Source organism: Bos indicus x Bos taurus, chromosome 10, assembly GCF_003369695.1.
Source record: "Bos indicus x Bos taurus breed Angus x Brahman F1 hybrid chromosome 10, Bos_hybrid_MaternalHap_v2.0, whole genome shotgun sequence".
NCBI lineage: Eukaryota > Metazoa > Chordata > Mammalia > Artiodactyla > Bovidae > Bos > Bos indicus x Bos taurus.
This window is the reverse complement of record NC_040085.1, coordinates 64,622,885-64,648,111: the sequence shown is the minus strand read 5'-3', so window position 1 is coordinate 64,648,111 and position 25,227 is coordinate 64,622,885. Positions and strand designations below refer to the sequence as shown.

General features: G+C 37.6%; 1 protein-coding gene across 10 annotated transcripts in view; it reads right to left on the bottom strand.

Annotated features, from left to right (window-relative positions):
* The window catches only part of KIAA0586 (KIAA0586 ortholog), a 165,536-nt gene that overhangs the window by 31,265 nt on the left and 109,044 nt on the right, over window positions 1-25,227 (bottom strand). For 6 of the 10 annotated variants that reach the window (XM_027554214.1, XM_027554218.1, XM_027554222.1 and 3 more), the window contains 2 exons: window positions 8,337-8,402; window positions 730-1,070 (listed from right to left, as the gene is read on the bottom strand). The exons of 2 other annotated variants lie outside the window; for them this stretch is intronic. In XM_027554214.1, the coding sequence (XP_027410015.1) occupies window positions 919-1,070; window positions 8,337-8,402 (218 nt within the window). In that variant the 3' untranslated portion in view covers window positions 730-918. Of the gene's footprint in view, window positions 1-729; window positions 1,071-8,336; window positions 8,403-25,227 lie in introns of those variants that run through there. 2 more of the 10 variants (XM_027554220.1, XM_027554219.1) reach the window with 2 other exon arrangements.

Below are 25,227 nucleotides of genomic sequence, written 5' to 3'. Positions count from 1 at the left end.
AGGAAACATTGCCATTTGTACCAATGTGGACAGACCTGGGGAATATTATACATAATGAAATATGTCCGACAGAGAAAAGCATACATGTGGAATTTTAAAAATAATAAAAATAAACATATATACAAAACAGAAACAAACTCGCAGACATAGAAAACAAACTTGAGGTAACCAAAGGGGAACGGGAAAGGAGGAGGGACAAATTAACAGGTATTATTATATAGTATATAAAATAAATAAGCAACAAGGACTCACTGCATAGCAGTGGGAATTATACCCAATATATTGTAATAACCTACAATGGAATATAATCCGCACACATACTGGATCACTATGCTGTACACCTGAAAATAACATAATATTATGAGTCAACTATACCTTCATTTTTCTATTCAACTATCATATTCATTTTTTTTAAAACTGAAAAAACCCCAACAGATCTCAAAGATAATTCCATATCAACACACAAACATTTTAAAATTCTTTTTTGTGACACCTAGTATTCTGTTGTACTAACACTTTTTCAATTAATTCCTTATTGAGAGGCATTAGATTGGTACCAATTATTTGCTCTTATACAAAATTTGGGACGAATAACACCGAGCAACTTAATTTCACAACTAAGTACAGATCATTATATCTGTAAATTTTTGGATATCAAAAGTTCTGCCCTTTCCACTACTCCACAGCTGCCTTAGGATTCTAAGAAATAACACAAGACTCACAATGATATCCATTTAAATTCTTTTATTTAAAAATGTTACCCAAATAGCCAAATTACGCTTTCCACTTCAATACAAAATTTAAAATTGTTTTTCTGAATATGTTGAAGGACCAAAAGAGCCTGAGAGATGGCTTTACGCCCAAGGAAAATGACCTCAAAACCAGCAGACAAGTATTGTACTGGCTCTCACTTCGCACTCAGAAGGTATCTGCTCCTGAGGAGTCTGCGTCCCCCTGGACAGTGCCCACGCTCAGAGACTGTGAGCAGTCTTCCAGGTTCACTGAGGGTAGTGTCACAGACATCTTGGCAGGTGATGTTTGAGAAGTGAAGAGTGGAACCGCTTTACCACCTGTAAAATGAGAAACTCATTCAGCTAAAGAAGTGTACCTGAGTACTTAATACTGGGGATCAAAAAGAGAATTGCATTTGGGATAAATTCTTTTCTCAAGGTGCTCAGATCTTGTCAGAGAGATAAAAATCACCCTTCTTTCCATACCCACTCCCAGACAATTAGAGACAATATTTTACAAGTATATGTTATGATCTGAATGTTTCAGATCAAATCAGATCAGTCGCTCAGTTGTGTCCGACTCTTTGCGACCCCATGAATTGCAGCACGCCAGGCCTCCCTGTCCATCACCAACTCTCGGAGTTCACTGAGACTCAAGTCCATCGAGTCAGTGATGCCATCCAGCCATCTCATCCTCTGTCGTCCCCTTCTCCTCCTGCCCCCAATCCCTCCCAGCATCAGAGTCTTTTCCAGTGAGTCAACTCTTCGCATGAGGTGGCCAAAGTACTGGAGTTTCTGAATGTTTATGTCTCCCCAAATTTATACGTTAAAATCCTAATGCCTAGTGTGGTGGTATTAAAAAGTGTGACCTTTGGGAGGTGCTTAGGTCAAGAGAGTGGAGCCCTCATATACAAGATTAGTGCCTTTATGAAAGAGGCCCCAGAGAGCTTGCCAGCCCCTTCCACCGTGTGAGGACACAGAACGAGGAAGAGGTGCCTCGATCTTGGGACGACCAGCCTCCAGAACTGTGAGAAATACATTTCTGCTGTCTAAAAGCCACTCAGTCTACAGTATTTTGTTATAATAGCCTGAATGGACTAAGACAGAATACAAGTGCCCAAAGTCATGTTACAGATGATAAACGGTAGGTAAGACCAAGCAGGGAAGGCAGTTTGAAATGAAGAATTCATTAATATGTTTAAAAAGAAAAAAAAAAAAAAAAAGAGTTGACTACATATGTGTATCTATCTGCCGATAGCCTAATTCATTCCTCTAAGTTTAAAAAGCACATTACCTAAGAATATAAAGAATGCCAACTTGGTACTGTTTAAGACCACAAAAACCCTCATTTCAAATTTCATGGATTTACCATATAATCATAATAATAAGCATCTTAAAGGCAAATCATCTTAAATAATCTTACGGATATCTCTGAGTCAACAGTCATTGTAATTGACTTTATAACAGTCTTTAAAATAGTTTCCATAGTAATAAAGTGAAAATTTCCATCAGACTTTTATAGGGACCACAGTAGAAGAAGTCAGTTTTGGAGATTTCAATGATGACTCAATCATAGCTGTCCAAGATGATCAAAATATTTGTAAAAGACAGATTCCTTTCATATTCTGATGTCTAAAAATGATTACTTTAATATTATCATTCCTGTTTGTTACTTACATCAATTTCTTTTTTTTTTTTTTCATAAAAGAGGAAAGGGAAATAAGATTTGGTATCATTATATCAATATCACAAACTAATGCACCAGCATAATCCTCTAAGAAGAAAGCAATTCTTATGTCATTTTAAATAAGTATTTTAAATAGGAAAAGAATTCTTGATATCTGGCTCTGTCAGGATATGATAAAAATTAAAATTAAGAAACAATAAGGACTTAAAAAAAATCTTCATAGTACATAAGCATTTAAATATTCTGACATTTTACAAAACCATGATGTAGAATACTCAAGTAACCAAGAGTAGTAATCCAAGACCAGAGTTTACTTTGTCAATAAAGTAAAAACCAACACAGGGTACAACTAAGGCTTGAGAACAAAATTACTGGTCAACCTGTAAATTTAAATGCTATCTTTCCTCAATTAAGAAAAAATTTCATTCCTTCCATTACTCACATATCTGTCAAATACTACCCTGTTACCAGACATTCTTCTTTTCTCTGTTATCCAATTTCACAAAACTGCTTTACATGTACCTTTATTTTCTACTCTGAGCATTAGATTACCGATTAGATTGTTCAATGATGTAACAACAGCTGTTATTTGTTTTTGGTGGGGGGACCTTGAAGAAGTTTCCAAGTCTCAAGATCAGATCAGATCAGATCAGTCGCTCAGTCGTGTCCGACTCTTTGCGACTCCATGAATCGCAGCACGCCAGGCCTCTCTGTCCATCACCAACTCCTGGAGTTCACTCAGACTCATGTCCATCGAGTCAGTGATGCCATCCAGCCATCTCATCCTCTGTCGTCCCCTTCTCCTCTTGCCCCCAATCCCTCCCAGCATCAGAGTCTTTTCCAATGAGTCAACTCTTTGCATGAGGTGGCCAAAGTACTGGAGTTTCAGCTTTAGCATCATTCCTTCCAAAGAAATTCCAGGGCTGATCTCCTTCAGAATGGACTGGTTGGATCTCCTTGCAGTCCAAGGGACTCTCAAAGAGTCTTCTCCAACACCACAGTTCAAAAGCATCAATTCTTCGGCGCTCAGCCTTCTTCACAGTCCAACTCTCACATCCATATATGACCACAGGAAAAACCATAGCCTTGACTAGACGAACCTTTGTTGGCAAAGTAATGTCTGCTTTTCAATATGCTATCTAGGTAGGTCATAACTTTCCTTCCAAGGAGTAAGCGTCTTTTAATTTCACGGCTGCAGTCACCATCTGCAGTGATTTTGGAGCCAAGAAAAATAAAGTCTGACACTGTTTCCACTGTTTCCCCATCTATTTCCCATGAAGTGATGGGACCGGATGCCATGATCTTCGTTTTCTGAATGTTGAGCTTGAAGCCAACTTTTCCACTCTCCACTTTCACTCTCCACTTTCACCAAGTCTCAAGGAACATATTCAATTATTATAAAGTTATGTTAATTCTTGTAATTACTATCTTATATTTATACAGCAATTAAAATTTTGCAAAAATCTTTTCCACATCATCTTATCTCATCCTGATAGTAATTCTGGAAGAAAGACAAGGTAAAGGTAACTGAGGCAGAGAGATATCAGAGTGGGCCTTTCCAGATGCATATGCACACTAACTAAATATCTATAAAAGTCTATTGCATGCGTGGAGCCAAGATGGTGTTAAGAAGATACACAGGTGAGAAAGAAACAGTCCTCATCTTCAAGAAGCTTAAAACCTAGTAGTGGAAGTAAACGTATAGAGGAATACTTGGTTTAAGTTAAGTGAAAGCAACAGTTGAGCTAGGACTTAAAAGATGTGGAAGGCAATGAAGGAAATAAAATAAATGATAACAGAAATAAGAGGATAAAGAAAAGTGAATAAAGAGAAAACAGAGGAACACAAAAGGGAAATGTTAGATAAGGAGATCCAAAACTGAAGAGTCACACAAGGTAAGAGATGGTTTTCAAGAAAGAGTCTAGTATAATTCAACTAATTCATACTCATCGCTTTCTGCCTGATACCAAATACATTAATTACCCACATAAAAATCATTATTTTTAAGGTGGTTGAGAGAAATTCCATTTTAGAAGTGGTATGTAATGGTAGGGGCACCTAAAGAGAGGAGCAGTGATAAAGTTTCAAGCACAAATCCCTTTATGATTGGTCAAGGCTGGGACCCAAATGAAGTCTACTGTTCAGTCACCTGGGAATGGTCCCATCCAGACTGTCAGTAAGGCTTTCATGTGGAAAGGAGTAAAAAGGGAAGGGGAGGAGTAAGAATGTGGATTCTGTGACACGGCAGAGCTGGGCACATCCACTCGTTCACTCAACAACTATCAACTGAGCACCTACTATGTTCCAGAACAGGCACTGTTCTAGACTCTGGAGATTTTGAAGAGAAGAAAAGCTCTAATCTCACTGATATCATATTTCAGATAGGTGTAAAGAGCAAATGACAAACAAATAAGGAAACAAACATACTATGTCAGGCTGTGATGAGTGCTATAGTGGTAAAGAACCCACTCGCCAATGCAGGAGACATAAGAGACCCAGGTGCAATCCCTGGGTGGGAAAGATCCCCTGGAGGAGGAAATGAAAACCCACTCCATTCTTGCCTGGGAAATCCCATGGACGGAAGAGCCGGAGGGCTACAGGCCATGGAACTGCAGAGTTGGACATGACTGAAGCAACTTAGTACAAGAGGAAGAATAAGTATTGAGGGACTTTGAGAAAGTTACACATAATTTTCAAAACCCTTGTTTCTTCACCTACATAATATAGGTTAGAGTACCTACCTCCAAGGGTTTGCTGGGGCTAAGTCGCATCAGTCGTGTCTGACTTTGTGTGACCGCATAGACGGCAGCCCACCAGGCTCCCCCGTCCCTGGGATTCTCCAGGCAAGAACACTGGAGTGGGCTGCCATTTCCTTCTCCAATACCTCCAAGGGTTTAGTGAGGATTAAATGGCATAATGTATATAAAGTGTTTTGAATAGTGCTGGCACACAAAAAGCACTTAACACAGATTAGCACTTGCTTTTAAGAAACTGGAAAGAAACTATCCTAAGGCTTGGCTGCAAAAGGTAGGTCAACTTATGAGAGAGGGGTAAGAATGTGTCACTGAAATACACTAAGGAAAAAACCCCACAGTTCCAGAGGGCCTCCAAATAATTATGCTAATTTTAACTCTAGTAATTGTGTTTTTAATCAAATAAAATGTATCATCTTATCTAAAGGGTTTGTTAATGTACATTTTGGAAAGATTTTTTGAAGTGCTCATTTATACAAGCAAAATCTGAGTTTTAGAACTTTAAAAGTGAACTTTTTAGGCTGGAAACATTTTTTAAAAAGCATCACTGTTAACAGGCAAAAAGTATAACATTCATATCCAGTTATGGTCCTCAAAGAGTTTAATTTTTTTAAGAAAAGACATAATATCTTAATAAATCATCATTAAAGCAAACAAAATTTCTACCTCTATTAATGTAGTTTGATGGTTTCAAAGCTTGACTTTTTAAATTTCCACAGTCATATCATTACTCTATGATGTAATTGTTTCAACAGCTGTTTTCAGATTTGTTTTAAAAAAAGGAAAACTATTCCCTGATTCCGTGGGTAGGCAGTACGTCATTTAACCCAGCATGCATTTAAGCCGGAGATGTCATTGAGCGGGACCATGTATTTGAAGCGTCCTAAGACAGGCTTTAATATACTTTCTAGACATTTGAAATTCATTTTTTTGCTTTAAAAGTATTTAAAATTCATAAAGAAACTCTGTTTTCTGTTACCTTCTTATAAGACTAACGAACAGAAAATCTAAAACTAATTTACTCTAATAAAGCAATAATGCAAGATTTTTAATGTCCATTTAAGAATCTGCCTATATATTGTACATGTATTGTTTTTTAAAAATACATATATATATATAACTTTCTAAAAGTTTTTTAAGTTTAGATAATCCATTTCATCAGTAAGTTTTAGATTCTGACTCTAATCTTCAAACAGCCGGTAACCCATTATTATGTCTCTGTTATTTGCAAACTGAGAGGAATCCAAACAAAGCATTCTCTCCTAAAACAACATGAGACAAGTAGAGAAAAGAAGAAAAAAATTCCTCAGGAACTTCACAGAAGAATGCAGCACCGGATACTCCTTACTTGGATTCAGTAACTGCATGTGGCATAAGCCACATAAATAAAGTTATGGGATTCTTCTATGAGTAGATGAATAGATAGTACATTGACTTTAAATTGTTTGGATTTGGGTATTTCTTTGTGCATATAAGGATGGGTTTCTTATAAACTCATTTAAAAATAAAATGAAAAAGGTAACAAAAACTGTAATAATCTTTAACCTAAGTACATGAAAGATCTTAACCTAAAGTCCAAGGATGGGTGATCATGGATCTATGAATACCCTGAAATCATATGCAAATTACTTTCATAGGAAATCCTTTCATATTTATATGTATTCACATAAATACAGTCTGGAAGGGAGTCAGGCAGTCATAGCTATCAGTGTTTTTCAGGGGTCTGCAGACCCTAAACACTTAGGAACATGTGCAGATGAAGCACATTCTCTGGGTTGTTTTTCCAGCCACGGTGGTGAAATACATGGGCTCCTCTCCTGTACACTGTTGATGCCTTAGTCTCAGGATGGCAACTCCACTGCAGCACTTAGGAAATTGCATTGCAATTATTTACATGTCTATAACTTCCTTTGGACAATAGATTCTTTAAAAGCATGGACTGTGATTCATATTCTTATTATTTGTTTGTAGGTCTACTGCTCCTATTAAATGTACCCTATGAGCAAACCAACTTTGTCTTGTTTACCTCTGTATTCTGCAAAGTTGCAGCATAATGCTAGTACATGCTGGGCCTTAAAATGATTGCTGGACCAAGCTGATTTGTTTCTGCCTAGACAGTCTGTGGTTCCTCATGGCTAACAGCTTGCTTAGATTCATGCTGACCAGATCTTGTCTTTAAGATTAGCCCTGAGTTCCAGCAACACAGTTGCTTCCCAGCTGTCTATGAAAATGTTAACAGTATTTCAGCTGTGCTTTATTGAGTTCTTGAAGCATTTTTCCTGTCCACTCTGGGCTCATCTACTCTTGCTTAAATTCTTTGCTTAAGCAGCTGCTAAACTATCCTGCTGTATTCAATTCTCCTCACATACTTAACCCAGCCCTGCAGATTTTGCAATCATAGCTTGAGTGCTTGAGAACAAATACTACAAGTTTTGATGAAGATGATGTCTGGTCATTTGATGTTAAGTACATAGTATGAAAATTTAGATTTGCCTCTGCTTCACACAATTAGTCACTATTAAACATTTCTTTCCTTACTTTCAAGTTTAAAAGTGATTTAAATGTTTTATAGTCTCATCCCAAAATGTGTTTTAGACATATAAATCCTATTACATTTTTTAAGTTTATGACTGCTTCTGTTTTTTAAATGAGTTGACAAATGCTTATTTTTAAATTTATAATTTAAGATAAAAATACAGCAGTTCCTATAGAAAGAATAAATGTATCGGCACCTGTAAAAACAACTCCAAATCTTTTTTTCTCCAAAAGCAATAGCTAATGTGAAAGATTTGTTTCTTCTTATGCCAGGTTCCAGCTGCTTCACTTTGTTTAAAACTGACTTCAAAGTTTAAACAGTGTCCTGTCCCAACAAATAACCTCCCCCAGATGGAATTATCTGGAGTACTAGCCTCGGTGCTCTGAATACCACACCTGCAGCCTTTTAATTCAACATTTTATAAACTTTCATAGGAAATGATAGATTTTTTGGTCCCCTAACTTTTGGAGAGTTGAGTTTAGTGTATGAAGGGAATTTTATACTTGGGATGAATTTGGAGATATTTAGAAGAATAAAAAATTGGAATTATTGTTTCTACTGTGTTGATTATTATGAGAGAAAGAAGGAAATGAAAAAAAAATTGAAACATTTAAAGTAAAAAATCTTACCTGTAAATAAAGATGTGAGGTATAGACTGGGCTCAATTTGTGTCTGATCCGTATCACCTGGTGAAGCTACAGTTAAAAATTTTTTTTCATAAGAAAATCAGTGAAGCATAATCATGGTTTCTTCCACTTAAAAACAAACAAACAAACAAACAAACCCACAAACTAAATGCACTTCCACAGTTAGTTTCATAAAACCAGGCAAACAGAAGCCTGACCTCGTGGCCTTAATGTAAAAAACGAAATTAAACAGCTGAATTTTAATGACTGTCAATAGAATAATACTTTACCTAATGGATTATTATCTTTATGCATCAAAAATTAGGGAAAAGGATCATGAGAGAATTTGCATAATTATTTGTATTAAATAAGAGAAGCTCATGGGCCATTTCTTCCAAAGCTAAAAGTTTTCACAGATTCGCTTACTTAAGGATTTAATCATTATAAATGAAGTTTATCCACCTCACTAGAACGGACTCAAATCTGTTCCTTTTTACAGCTGAGTAATATTCCATTGTATATATGTACCATAACTTCCTTATCCACTCATCTGTCAACAGACATCTATGTTGCTTCCATATCCTGGCTATTTTACATAGCATTGTAGTGAACACTGGGTACATGTGTCTTTTACAATTATGATTTTTCTGAGGTATATGCCCAGTAGTGGGATTGCTGGGTTATATGGCAGTTTTATTCTTAGTTTTTTAAGGAATCTCCATACTGTTCTCCATAGTAGCTATATTAATTTACACTCCCACTAACAGGGCAAGATGGGTCCCCAGAGAGGTGGATAAACCCAGAGCCTGTTATACAGAGTGAGGTAAGTCAGAAAAAGAAAAGCAAATACTGTATATTAAAGCATATATATGGAATCTAGAAAAATGGTACTGATGAACCTATTTGCAGGACAGAAATAGAAACACAGACATCCAGAACAGAGTTGTGGACACAGTGTGGGGAGAGAGTGGGACAAATTTAGAGAGTAGCACTGAAACATATACATAACCATATGTAAAATAGATAGATAGCAGGAAGTTGCTTTTTAACACAGGGAGCTCAACCCGGTACTCTGGGATGCAGTGAGGAGGGAGAGGGAGTAGCGCTTACTATGGTGTTACTATTAGATACTATCTATGTTCACTTTGGAGAAGGCAATGGCAGCCCACTCCAGTACTCTTGCCTGGCAAATCCCATGGACCGAGGAGCCTGGTAGGCTGCAGTCCATTGGGTCGCTAAGAGTCAGACACGACTGAGCGACTTCTTTCACTTTTCACTTTCATGCATTGGAGAAGGAAATGGCAACCCACTCCAGTGTTCTCGCCTGGAGAATCCCAGGGACAGCGGAGCCTGGTGGGCTGCCGTCTATGGGGTCGCACAGAGTCGGACATGACTGAAGCGACTTAGCAGCACGTTCACTTTTCCTCTGCCTTTAAGTTTCTGAGCGAGGGGACAAAACTTACTGCTAGGCATTTTTCAGATTCTGTAATTCAGAGTCTATAGAATCTGGTATACAAACACAGAAACAAAGGTATCAATACTAGCTCAGAGATCCCTTCCACTGAAGAACCACTTGTTTGTAGCAAGTAAATTAAGAGGCAGTTTTCTCTGAAGTGGTTGCCTGAAAGCCCAGAATTCAAACTTACCTATTGTGTTATAGTAAGAAATAAGCAACACCATCCCCTTTCAGACTAAACAAAACAGGGTGGAAGCTAAGAAAAAGAACCTACTTTTTTTCTGTTCCTACTATACTGGTATTTAAGATAAAAAAATTTTGGCAAGTAAATAATAACCAGACACTCTTATTAGAGAGACAGCTGAAAGCTTGTGGCTAAGAGCACAGATTCAGAGACTAAGCTACCTGAATGCAAATCATAGTTCCGACTTGCGTGAGGTCTGGGAGAAACACCACACTGAAGTATCACCACTTTGTGTTTCCATCTCCTCTTCTAGCTCACAGATTTCTCATGATCGTGAACAAGAATGATATATGTAAATTAAATAACCTAGAGCAGTGCCCACAGAGGCACTCAGCAAATGGTTGTTTTATTATTATTTAGCCTATGATTTTTTCTAACTTTTTCCAATTGACAAAAGAATTGCTCTCATTAAAGCAATCTTTCCAAAACATATTTTGACAGGGAGATTTTTTGTTTAAGAAAAAGAAAAAAAAATACTGATCACATATTAGAGCAGTAGAGCTGTAAGGGAGCTCAGAGATTATCTCATTTTTACTAATAAGGAAATCACAATTCAGAAAGGTTCACTGACAGAGAAATCAACGTCACAAGTTAGCTGTGGAACTACAACTCGTAAGAAAAGGTTCTTTCCCCACCACCCAACATTTTCATATTCTTCTACTAGGATGTATCTTGGTAGATATTGAGCTATCGAGACCTGTAAGAATAATCAGAAATTATCTGCTCTACTTTTTAAAAAAGAGTTATGAAGGAAGGAAACATATAGTATGTTCAAGGGCATAGCCGTTGATTTCGGAATTGGACTTGCTTTGACTCCCAGCTCTATCATTTATTAAGTGTGTAACCCTGGGCAAAATATGTAACTTCTTTGAGCCTCAGGTTCGTCAAATGTGAAATAAGACTACTATTAACATTACCTACCTAACTGGATTGATTACAGATCTTAGCAGAGTACATGACATAAAGGAAGTACACATAAATGTAGCTATTACCTGTTTTCATTGTTACTATAACCATAAACAAAACTCCCCTTTACCCAAACTAGGAGAGAATACTTCTACAATGATTTCTAATGGGGAAAAAAAGACCGCTCTGTCAATACCAGAGTTAACTATTGTCACTTTTTCCTATACTAAGTAGCTGCCTCATAATTCTCACTTGCTGGCGACAGGGTTTACTGGGAGTTGGTATACTGCGCTCTGTAGGTGACAATGAAGGGAGCAAACACAACCCACACCATGGCAACAGGATTTGAAAGGTGTCTACCAAGTTTGTTAGTCCTTACACTTCCTCACCCTGCTGTTCAAAACTGAAGAAACGTAATATTCATTGGTATTCAAGTAAAAGAATGAATAAAAAATTTCTAAATATTTTATCTATAGATTTCTATTAACATTTCTATGGAAATTCCGAGTGGGTAGTATTGACCAAAAATTGAGTCATAAATTACCTGTGAATGTAATTTATCCTTTTAGCTTCACCACAAAACGCAAATGTGTTAACTTTATTTAAATGTTTAAAACTACCATGGAATAAAAACAAATGATCTTAGATCTAAAATTGAATTGAAGGCTGGAAAAGTAGGGATACTCCTGAAAAAGCTTTAAATGAGGGGACACTGAGGGCATGGGGATTGTGCCACCCGTACACTATACTTCTTCCAAACATTCACTGTATTTCAGCACTTTAAATGGTCTTTCAAAATCTTGTAGCTATATGGTGTCAACATGAAAGCAAGTCATCGTATTTCAAAAAGTGGTACTTTTAAAAGGATAGGAACGTAGGCTTTATGTTTTACTCCTGTATTATAAAAATTTTATTTTTGGCTGAAAATTTATCTTCCACTCTGTAATACTATCTTTAGTAAGAACCACTAGTATAGCAATACTTAAACCTGTAGATCATTATATTACTGTTTTAAGCAAATTCTTTATGTATTTAAGAAAACCATGCAGTACTATAGGACTGTTAACTGCAAAACAAGGATATAAAGATGACGGCGTCCAAAACAGGAATTTTTTTAACCCACAAAACAAGAGTTTTTAAATGAGTGACACCCAGAATTTGAAACCAAATTAACCATGCGCTATTAAGTAAGAAAAAAAAAAAAAAAAAAAAAACAAATCTAACAAGCAGAAATCTAAAATTAGTAACAATCAGAATAGCTGGAACTTTTATACTAGCGTGCTCACTGAAGGAAAAAAGGGGGCTATTAGGAATATTATTAGATATAGAAGTTAATACTTTTCAAACAAATATGTTACTCATTGGCTGCATCTCTAATAGGTATACAACTCTTGCCAATAATAGCATTTTCAGAAATAGTATCTTGGCAGCATAAAAGCTTATATTCAACTGACAGGAAGCTGATTGGTAATTCAGAAAATAGATGACCCACCTATTCTGAATGCAGACTATGATTTATTTGAATAATGTACACTTAGTTATTAAGGCTCATTAAAAACTATTTAAGTGCTTACTGAGCAGTGTAATGACAAAGAGAGTTCCTGCCTTTTAGTGGCAGGAATGTCTAGAGGGACATTCCAGCATTAAAATCTGGTTGCAAACAGAGAGACTCGATGTTTTAGTAGACAACTTTATCTGTAAGACACTTCCTGCTGGTTGAACAGCCTGTGACACAGCTACTAAAACAAATTCCTCTCAGATAATTCTTTATAAAAGCATGCCATAATGGTTTGAAAACTAAAGGAATCTTAAAAATTACAATAGGTTTGCCCCATGAAAGAAGCCATACATTCAGTGTGATTTCATTTTTTTTAAGTACAAAGCCAAGAGAACTAATCTATGCTGCTAGAAGTCAGAACAAAAAGGTCAGAATGGTGGTTATCTTTCTGGGGGTGGAAGCTGTGTCTAAAAGGGAACGTGAAGGGGCTTTGGAGATGCTGGCAATATTGTTTCTTGAATACCTGAGTGTGCTTAGTTTCTGAAAGTTCCTTCAGCTGTACAGCTATGTGTACTTTTCCGTATGTATATTATACTTCCATAAAAGGTTGAAGTCAAAAAAAATTCAACAGGTTAGTTTCATCAATTAAAAGGTTTAGTTCAGTTCAGTTCAGTCGCTCAGTCATATCCGACTCTGTGACCCCATGAACCACAGCAGGCCAGGCTTCCCTGTCCATCACCAACTTCTAGAGTTTACCCAAACTCATGTCCATTGAGTCGGTGATGGCATCCAACCATCTCATCCTCTGTCGTCCCCTTCTCCTCCTGCCTCCAATCTATCCTATCATCAGGGTCTTTTCAAATGAGTCAGCTCTCCGCATCAGGTGGCCAAAATATTGGAGTTTCAGCTTCAACATCAGTCTTTCCAATGAACACCCAGGACTGATCTCCTCTAGGATTGACTGGTTGGATCTCTTTGCAGTCCAAGGGACTCTCAAGAGTCTTCTCCAACACCACATTTCAAAAGCATCAATTCTTCGGCACTCAGCTTTCTTTATAGTCCAACTCTCACATCCATACATGACCACGAAAAACCATAGCCTTGACTAGATGGACCTTTGTTGACAAAGTAATGTCTCTGCTTTTTAATATGCTGTCTAGGTTGGTCATAACTTTCCTTCCAAGGAGTAAGTGTCTTTTAATTTCATGGCTGCAGTCACCATCTGCTGTGATTTTGGAGCCCCCCCAGAAAAATGAAGTCAGCCACTGTTTCCACTGTTGGCCCATCTATTCGCCATGAAGTGATGGGACCAGATGCCATGATCTTCGTTTTCTTAATGTTGAGCTTGAAGCCAACTTTTTCACTCTCCACTTTCACTTTCCTCAAGAGGCTCTTTAGTTCTTCTTCACTTTCTGCCATAAGGTTAGTTTCATCTTATTGTGTTAAGACTGTTTTCCAATGAATGAAACTCCACGTAACTGACTGTACCAGCCAGCCCTTCACATCAAGTTAGCATCGGCAATGGGCCACACTGCTGACTGCAAAGACAAATTCCTATTTCTTTTCTTAAAATTTTGAAACAACCATGAGCTGAAATTACTCAGAAAGTGAAAAAAAGGGAAAGTTGCTTAGTAGTATCTGACTCTGCAACCCCATGGACTGTAGCCTACCAGGCTCCTGTGTCCATGGAATTCTCCAGGCAAGAATACTGAAGTGGGCTGCCATTTTATTCAGAAGCAGAAGGTAAGTAGGTAAGTTCTGGTTGTTGTTGTTGTTCTCGATTGACTCTCACAAATCTAGTTTGACTTACTACTTAGAATACCTGATGCTACAACAATGAGCCATTCAATTTAATTGAAAGCTCAAACTAATCTCATTTTAACTAATCTTGACAGCGTTTCTAAAATATCAATACATTTTATAAAAGCCATTTATTTACTTATTTTGACTACCAAAAAAAGTTTGCTCTTTCAGCTTACATCTATAAAGCAATGACATCATAATGACATTTAAACTCAACTATAACTCTTAATCAATAGTAACTCCTATAACTTTAATCACGCAAGGCCACAGATTGTTTAGAAGGTCACTATTATCGCATCATTATAAACAACATTTGAAAAATAAATAAATAAATAAACAACATTTGATAGCAAACAAAGCTGAAAGCAAAGTAGGTCCCTAATATTTACTTAACAGTTTGAGTGTTTTTATAATTTACACACAGAAAATTCATTTTCTGAGATGGAAATTCTTTCTAATGAAAACTCCTATCAAACTATGGCCTGTGACTATCACTAAAAATACAGTGAAAATACGGTAAAATCCTTTACAGTGGATTTTGCCATATCTAGTCACGCCTAACTAAATTTGGAAACAAAAATTAAATGTGACACAGTGACCAGTTCACTTCCCCAAGGCCAGACCTGGCAACTTGAAAAAAAGAGTGAAAGAATGAAAAATGAGCTTTCAAATACAGGAAGCCACTAGAAAATAAGAACACCACCATTTCATATCCTAAAATTAGAGCTTTAAAGATTTCTGTTGACTAGTAAGTTTCAGGGTTGGGGGGAAGGGAGGCAAGGGGGATTTCTGCTCCCTGTACACACGACACCAGTGGGAATAAGGGCCAGTCCAAGTTCTATGTTAGCATTGCTCTGGGTAATAGTTCCAAGCTGTGAGGCGCAGCTGTATGGGTCCTGCCAGCAAGGCCATGGCAGCAGTGCTTTGATAGCGTGGGGCCCTGAAGTGTCAGGATATAGAGAAGACAGCAGTTGCTGGCTGTGAAAACAGTCTGATACAAACCAGATGGGAACTTACTAGATGGGCAACACAAAGGAAAACAATTGGTTCATTCAACAAAGTCAGGCCCCTGCCCCAGAGAATTCAGAGAAGACAATAACAGTCACCCAGAGTTGATGCAAACAAGAAACAGTCATGTGGTTACAGTTTAAAGAATTGTTTTCCCTCAGACTAAACAAAGTTTTGCTTTCTAATTCTTATATTCATTAATTGCAGTTTGGTGTACAGGCCTTTCTGCCAAAGACAAATATTTCATTTATACAATAAATACTTTTGTGACACTGAGAGAAATATATGAGGACATAGAAACTAATTTTGTGCTGCTTCCTGTAAAGTGCTATGAACATAGGTTAAGCTATTTCAAGAAATTGGTAAATTTAGAAAATGATTGATTATGCTGACACAGCAATTAGAAAATATCCAACATAATATTTCCATGACTTCTTAGGTCTGATTTGTTTTAATGCAGGAAGAAAAGCATGAAGGCAATAATTACAGGCTCCTGGAACTACATTTCTACCTAAATGATTTTTTCGGACTTTATTAGATGGGACAGTATTATTGTAATTATATCCACAGCAAAAAAGTGCCAGAGTTCTCTACAGACTTAAACTGCGTGAGTGTCATCACACTAACAAGTACCTGTTCATCTTTCTTTTTTTGGTACCTGTCCATCTTGACAATATAATAAAGATTAACAATTCGATTTTAAGATAACTTTCGGCAATAACATTTCACTTTAAGACTTTATAGGCATATACTCCACAACAGTCATCTGTTCTGCTATTCTGAAAGATAGTAAATAGCACTCTAGCTTAAAATAATTCATAGGTAACTGCTTATTTTCCATTAGAAATTCCAGCACAACTTGGGCCTCTGCATTTGCTACTAATTTAATAACACATCCAAGAAAGCCTTATATGTGTAGTCACTATTCTTAGGTGATAAACTAGCCCATCACAGAAACTGAAAGTAACAGCACTTTTCATACAATTATTTGAACATATTTTATAATATAAAATATATATAAACTAAAATATAAAAGAATATAAAACAGTAAATCTATTTTGTATCTTTATAATAAAAAATGGTTTCTTAGAAGACATGAATCTGTGGAATTGTGAAAATTACTGTGATACTTGAGACACAACCCAGGTTTTCCAATTTGCATTTGATGCACTATCCTGATTATTTTTTTTTTTTATGCTTCCCACCCCTAAAAACTGAGGCCAAACATTTAATGACATCTTTCCTGTTGCATTAGATCTTTCATCCTTTGCAAGGCATTTCTGAAGTAAACCAGAGAAACAGAAGTGGAGTAACAGCCTGATGTGCAGACTAAATGCAGTCATCAGCATTTCCAGCCATGGGCACTCTCCTGCCCCGGCCCCTCCACTCCGCTGTTCATGCACACACATTCACACACATTGTTTTACAGTCTAAATTACTGGCAACGGTACTGAATGATGGTTTTGACTAAATTTAATCATCAAATCCAAAAATCAGGTTGTGCTTATAAGCTGAATTCCCATGTAATAAGAAGGAAAGGAAAACATGAAAAAATTGGTCTTATACAAAAGGAATTAAGAATAAATGTATCAACTCTGCTAAAAGTTATTCTAAACACATGGAATCAACTCTAATAAAATGATTAACAAAGGTAGTTTGTCTGGGATTTATTAGTAAATGTATTTCTTAGATCTTGGATTAACCCAAGAAGAAAAAGGAGTTGGTGTCATTTTTATTATTAGGTATACTGATATAAATTTCTTCAGACATTGCCCATTTTTACTTTTATGGGTATATATGTGTGTATATATATACACAAACACACATATATGTATGAAAAAAATAAGCAATTGCATTAACTATTTTTATCTGATAAACATATCTTGAAATGATTTCCAAGAACAAAGGCCAGATCAGGCAGAACTTTTTAGGATATGATGTGAAGTCTAGACTCTAGGCTGGTGCAAAAAGAAGTCTTTGGAGGGGTCTGAGCAAGGAGTCAAGTGATCTGATTAATATTTTAAACAGTGACTCTTGCTCTGGGTAGATAAAATAGGGGAGCAAAATGAATATAGGAAGACCAACTGAGAAATTTCTCAGGATAATATTAAAGTTGAGGAATATTATGATTTAAAAAATCAACTACAGAAAGTAGAAAACTCAGCTTGACACCAAGCTGCTGAAAAAAATTGTGGTTAGCTTTATTAGAACACCAAAAACTTTAGTATTAAACCAGTTTTTAACAACTTCTGTGAACACTGAGACAATCAAGAGTAGTGAGGCTATTTAACCTCTCTGAAACCTCAGCTTTCTCATCTGTATAACAACACTAATAAAAACATTTTACATATTCACTAGTTTACTGTGAGAAGGAAAACTTCAACACTTGAGAGTTTTTTGTCAGCTATAAAGCACCTCTCCTTTCTCTACCTTTAAATCTTGATGATGTCCAAGATTTTAGTTTCATCACTGTAGGTTTGGGGGAAGAAACAAATCTACCATATTTGGCAGTGACTGTTCTATCCTAGTGCAACTCTAGGCAGGATAGATTGACTAGAGCACACTCTAGTGTGCTCAACTAGTTAAGAGCTTGGAAACAATATAAGAAATAGTAAAAGCAACATGGGCCTTCCCAAGTAGCACTAGTAATGAAAAATCACCTGCTAATGCAGGAAATGCAAGAGATGTGGGTTCGATCCCTGAGTGGGAAGATCCCCTGGAGCAGGGAATGGCAACCCACTCCTGTATTCTTGTCTGGAAAGTTCCAATGACAAAGGAGCCTGGCAGGCTACAGTCCATGGGGCCACAAAGAGTCAGAGACGACTGAGAGACTGAACGCAAAAGGAACACAGCATGTAGATTTTGGATTATAATTGTTATCGAATATTTGAAAGACTGTTCCATTGAAACACCTGTTTCTAACACCCAATAGGACAGAACTAGAACCAATAAGTGAGAAGTTATGAGAGGCCAATGTTAACTCAGTAAGAATAATTAGTGCTTTCCATCAATAAAATGTACAACAAACAAGGGTGCTTCCTGATACTGGGAGATAACCATTTACTGGGCGTAATGTCTCATTTGCTGGCTCCCTCTCCTTTCTCTATCTTCAAATCTTGAAGATGTTCAAGATTTTAATCCAGGGATGCTCCCATTCCCTTTACTTAATCCTTGGGTGATGTCATCCATACCACAACTTTAAATAGCATCCATACTGTCAACTCTCAGCTTTTTATCTCCAGTCCCAACCTCTTCACTGAATTCTAATAACAAACTGCCTATCACTTGAAGTTTTTTTAGGCTTCTCAAAACCTATGTGTCCTACACAGAATGGCTGATTTTCACCTCAATCTTCCTAACTTTAATAAGTAGCACTATCATTCAACCAGTAATTTTCAGACCAGAAATTTAGGAGTAACTAATGCTTTTGAACTGTGGTGTTGGAGAGGACTCTTGAGAGTCCCTTGGACTGCAAGGAGATCCAACCAGTCCATTCTGAAGGAGATCAGCCCTGGGATTTCTTTGGAAGGAATGATGCTGAAGCTGAAACTCCAGTACTTTGGCCACCTCATGCAAAGAGTTGACTCATTGGAAAAGACTCTGATGCTGGGAGGGATTGGGGGCAGGAGGAGAAGGGGACGACAGAGGATGAGATGGCTGGATGGCATCCCTGACTCGATGGACATGAGTCTGAGTGAATTCCAGGAGTTGGTGATGGACAGGGAGGCCTGGCATGCTGCGGTTCATGGGGTCACGGACACGACTGAGCAACTGAACTGAACTGAACTGAATCTTTGACTCTGGTTTCAATTACACTCTACATCTAATTTGCCTTAGTAAGTAATTTTTTAAATCAACTTATTCTTCAGTTCTATTAGGTATATGCCATCAATACATAGCCTTAACGTGACACCTCTACCAGGGTCCAAGCCACCATCACCTCTCATTTGGAATACTGGGACAGTCACACACTTCCAATTAGTCTATTTCCACCACTGCCTCCCGAAGGTCTGTTCTCCATCTAGAAGCTGGTGGAAACTTTTAACAATGTAAATTAAAGTCTGTCATTTCCTAGCTCAAATCCTCCACAGGATTCTCCTCATTTGTTGTTGTTGTTCAGTTGCCAAGTTGTGTCCAACTCTTGCAACCCCATGGACTGCACTAACCCCATGGACTGCACTATGCCAAGCCTCCCAGTCCCTCACCATCTCCTGGAGTTTGCCCAAGTTTGTGTCAATTGAATCAGTGATGCCATCCAACCATCTCATCCTCTGTCACCATCTTCTCCTTCTGCCTTCAATCTTTCCCAGCATCAGGGTCTTTTTCAACGAGCCAGCTCTTTGCATCAGGTGGCCAAAGCACTGGATCTTCAGCTTCAGCATCAGTCTTTCCAATGAGGATTCAGGGTTGATTTCCTTTCAGATTGATTGGTTTGATTTCCTCATTGTCTAAGGGACTCTCAAGAGTCTTCTCTAGCACCACAGTTCAAAAGCATCAGTTCTTTAGTGCTCTGCCTTCTTTATGGTCCTCCAGTTTATCTTTATTCTCATCATGCTCAGACTGAAATCCAAATTCCTTCTCAGAGTCTGCAGAGCTCGACATGGTCTGCAGCCTACGTCTCCTGTCTTCAGTTCCTTCCACAGATCCCTTGCACACTCCCCTCCAACCACAATGGCCTTCTTGTTGTTCCTCGGGCAAGTTCATTCCCACCATAACACCTTCATTTTTCCTTCATATTCCCATATTCCTACATGGAATACTCTTCCCCAAACATTTGAACATTTCTCCTTCCCTTCACTCTGTGTGGAAATGCCATTCCTTCAAAAAGGGCTCCCCTAACCAAATGATCTACAGAAGCAAAACCACTTACCGTGCTTTCTTCACTATCTATCACTCTGCTTTATGTTCTTCTTAATTGAAACTAATAGAAATACAAATTGACAGACATTATTTTAAAATAAAGAATACCTTTCAAAAATGTTTTGCTTTTTATTGGGAAAGAATTTTGATCTTGGGGCAAAGTTACAAGAATAATATAAAGAATACCTGTATCTCACTTGCCCAGATCCATAGTGGTTAACTTTCCCCTGTGTTTAGGTTGGTATGCTGTTTCCCCATGACCATATGCAGGTTAGGTCTCAGCAATCCCAACTGGAGGCACACAGTATTCATCTGGCCCTCCGTGGTTGCACTAATTTTGATCATCCCATCAGGGTACTATCCTACGTTTCCCTTTCTGTGAGGAGACCCTTTAAGACCATGCAAATATCCTGCCCCTCATTAAAATTTCCTGTACATTTAGCATTCACTGATGACCTCTGCCCCATGTAATCTTTACTAGGATGCTTGCAACATGCTGGCTTTCCAGCAGTACTAGTCACTCCGCATTTGCCTGTTGACTCCTAGGACTTCTAAAAGCCCTTCATGTTTTTCACAGCACTTAACATCATCTGAAATTGCTGTAAATTAATTTACTTTTTTCTATTATGTATACAAGGATGTAAGCTCTGTGAAAGCAAGGATTTCACCTGATATGTTTACCGTACTCTCTCCAAGGTTTGGAACAATACCTGGCCCATAGCAACTACTTAAGAATGAATAGAAAAAGAAAGAAAACTGTTAACAAGGCCCCTGAACTAGATGGGAGAATAGGACTACCTCTTACATTTGACCCAATAAACACTTAATGGAAAACTACCATTTATGGTGCTGTGCTAGAGAGCAGGTGGTGCAGAAATGAATGAAACAAGGCCACTGTCTCTTAGACAGTTACTTTCCAGAGAAAGAGAGAGGCTATAAGGAAATAATCCTACAAGGTATGATGCAAGGACTAAAAGCGAAATATACACCAAATAGCATAGGCCCTTCAGGGATAGATAGTAGACCAAAAATGTTTGTTTCTAGGATGGAAAGGTGGTAAAAGAGGGCAGAGGAGGGAACAGTTCCAAGTGAAGACACTGAGAAAGGCATGTGAAGGGAAATGTAGGAGACACTGGTAAGCACAGTAGGATGAGGGCTGAGAAGAAATAGAATTATGAAGTATTTGTGGCTACAACTGACTGAAGAATCATTGAGCCCACCTTCATTCTTTACATAACAATGAATGATCCTTCGTATTCCACATTCATTCCCTTGCCCCCCTTCTCCTTCCCCTTCTACCTTTTCCTTTCCCCTCTACTCTCTCAAAGTGAGACCTCTTCCCTTCTTCCTATTCCTTCCCTTTCTTTCTCTGCACTTATCCTTTTCATCTCTCAGGATTACATCTTTCTCCCTCTCCCTTTGTCAAGAGTAGAAATGAGATGGGAATCAAAGTTGTAGGTAGAAGAGTTACCTTCAAGGAGGTAAAAAGCACTATTCTTTCTTGAACCCAAAAGGAAAAAAAAAATGAAAAGATTAATGTAGAATTGTAAGAAGTTGGAGCTAGAGTAGCTATAAATGAAAGTAGAATTTTGGAAATACATTTGAAAGAGTAGAAGTTGGAAAAGCAAAAGCATAATTAAAAGAGAACTGAGGGGATAACACTGGGATTAAGGGTTTGGGGAGAAGGGCTAGAATAGATGTTATTTTGGAGCCAAAATCCATATGAAATTAATAAAAGTTATTACTGGGGAATAGCCAAACTTCCATTCAAGCCTCATGGCACAGTTTGCTAACAGGTTATAATTTAACGAACTGCATGAACACCATTAGAATTTCATGACCAGGAACAAAAATCAGAGAATGGGGATTAACACAGATCAAAGAGACACAGAGGTCTTGGATGGTTATAAGACAGTATTTACATGAGTTAACCATATAGATCAGGCAGAATATAGGGCCTAAGGAACAGCCAGTCAAGAGAAACAGGACTGAGTCAATGGAGGCTGCAGTACAGGTGGGAGAAAGAATACATGACTGAAGTGGCTCTACTAACCGATACACTACGTACCTCACAACACCTCCCTCCTGTCCCATTACCCAACCCGGCCAGGTTAGTTAGGGGAAGAAAGACAAAAGTATTAAGCTCTATAATGAATAAGACAACTATCCCTATACTCCAAGGATCACTTATTATTCCCCAGCAATTTCTCCCACAAACTGAAGTTTCTAGGGAAAAAAGAAAATCTAGAGAAGATGAAAGGAAATAAAAAGCCATCTCAGAAAACTTAGTTCCAGCTGATTAGTACTCAATTGCTCCCGAACGACATCACAGAAGTCCAAAAGTCATCCCTTCTATTCCTTAATGGAGTTGACTTTATGTCAGAAAGGGAAATGAGAGGCAGTAAGTTGAACTCCCCCTAGACCAGCAATGAGAACTCTGTCTAAAGATAATTCCCTTAAAATTTCTTCTTCATAAACACTGTTCAAAACCAGTAAGACTTGCCTAGAAAACTTCATAGTCCTAAGCACCTAAATTTTAATCTGTCACTCCCATCTCCAAACAGTATCTATGATCTCATTTGTGCTTCTAAATCACTACAGGTTTGTTTTGGTAGAACACATCTTTGAACTCTGCCATAGGCTTGCATTACATGTTTACGTATGAATTACATGGTTAAAAATTTGGCCTTTATTTGACCAACATTGTTTTTTTTTTTTTTTAAATTTTTTTTTATTTTTAAACTTTACATAATTGTATTAGTTTTGTCAAATATCAAAATGAATCTGCCACAGGTATACATGTGTTCCCCATTCTGAACCCTCCTCCCTCCTCCCTCCCCATACCATCCCTCTGGGTCGTCCCAGTGCACTAGCCCCAAGCATCCAGTATTGTGCATCAAACCTGGACTGGCAGCTCGTTTCTTACATTTTACATGTTTCAATGTCATTCTCCCAAATCTTCCCACCCTCTCCCTCTCCCACCGAGTCCATAAGACTGTTCTATACATCAGTGTCTCTTTTGCTGTCTCGTACACTGGGCTATTGTTACCATCTTTCTAAATTCCATATATATGCGTTAGTATACTGTATTGGTGTTTTTCCTTCTGGCTTACTTCACTCTGTATGATAGGCTCCAGTTTCATCCACCTCATTAGAACTGATTCAAATGTATTCTTTTTAATGGCTGAGTAATACTCCATTGTGTATATGTACCACAGCTTTCTTATCCATTCATCTGCTGATGGACATCTAGGTTGCTTCCATGTCCTGGCTATTATAAACAGTGCTGCGATGAACATTGGGGTACACGTGTCTATTTCCCTTCTGCTTTCCTCAGTGTGTATGCCCAGCAGTGGGATTGCTGGATCATAAGGCAGTTCTATTTCCAGTTTTTGAAGGAATCTCCACACTGTTCTCCAATGTTGTTTTTTATAGCAAAGAACAATCTTGGGAGAGTTTTCCCACTTAAAATTTCTTTTACATGATTCTGTAATAAAGCTAGTAGTATTAAGCATACCTGGATGATGTTAGATCTTTCTTTAGAACAGGCATAGTGGAAAGGCTGAGCCCAAAGGCAAAAATTGAGGGCATGTTACATAGATAAAACCTTATTCTATATAACATCAATAATAATAGTGTTAATAGTGGTAAAAAGCAAAAGTACTATGGATATGAAACATTAAAGTATTAATTTAATAAAATAAATATGTAAGTACAATAAAAAGGAGAAAAATGTTTCTCAAGAATATATGAGGAAGGTTTCCAGGATGGACGATGAAATTATAGTGCCTTTTGCCATTTGAGTTACAGGGTTTTTTGCCATGAAATTTAACCATTTTATTATTTTTATGTGTGTCCAACACGGCCCCTAATTTTAACCCTTACTTTTAATCAGGATGCCACAGCTCATAAATGATTACTAAGCTCTTGCATTATCAGTTTCTCTTAGATTTAAAAACAAGAGAATTGCTGGCAATCCAGTTCACTACAACACTCATTTGTCAATAGATAAGATTATCAATTGGAAATCATCCTGGTTAATAAGCTTCACTATATTTAGTTGTCCGATATGCAGATCAATAAAAAAATTTTGTAAAACAATCCTAGGTTTAGTAAATAGAAATTATCTTAAATACAATCACTGAAGAATAAAAAAAATTGTTGTAAGTTAATTTATCTCCTTAATACTATATATAGAACTTTACCATCTCTAGCATTTTCTCACCAACGTCCTTAAAGCTCAGGACCAATGCAAATTCAATACCTATCTGTTAAAGAAGAGCGGATTACAACATGAGTATTCAAAAAGAAGAGGCGTTCTGGAGACAGTCATGCCAATGATACTAATATTTTCATAGCTTTTAATACGTGTAAGTCCTGTTCTATGTGCACTACATGTCTTCAACCAAGCTGTCAACCTTCTGGAATAGATACTACATTACAGATGAGAAAAGCACAGAAAGGTTAAGTATCTTGCCCAAAGTCACCAGCTAGTGAATAGCCAGCAGAGTTAGAATTTGAACTCAGGAAGTTTGAGTCCAAAGTATAAGCTCTATGCTGTAGTGCTTCTAATTCTACAGTAGAACAGACATCAGCATGAACATCTAGAGTCATTAGGCAGTGTTTCACAAAGGGCACTCCTCTTTCCTCATCAGCACGACCAGGGGTGCTAGTTTAGCATTCAGATTGCCAGGCCTAGACTCAGTCTCAGGGTTAAGCTGGGAATCTACATTTTAAATTAGAAATGCAGGAGATTAAGTCAAAATTTGAAAGACACTGTATTAAAGACTAAAACTATCGAGTGATAGTACATCCTGTAAGTATAAAAATATTACTTCTCTGTTCTAATTAATTCTGAATTGAAACAATCCAGTTTCTCTTTTATTTAGGGTACAGCTGGCTTAGTAGAGGACTTCCCTTGTGGCTCAATTGGTAAAGAATCCGCCTGCAGTGCGGGAGACCTGGATTTGATCCCTTGGGTTGGGAAGATCTCCTGGAGAAGGGAAAGGGTACCCACTCCAGTATTCTGGCCTGGAGAATCCCAGAGACTGTATAGTCCATGGGGTTGCAAACACCTGGGCACAACTGAGCAACTTTCACTATCACTGGCTTAGTAGAA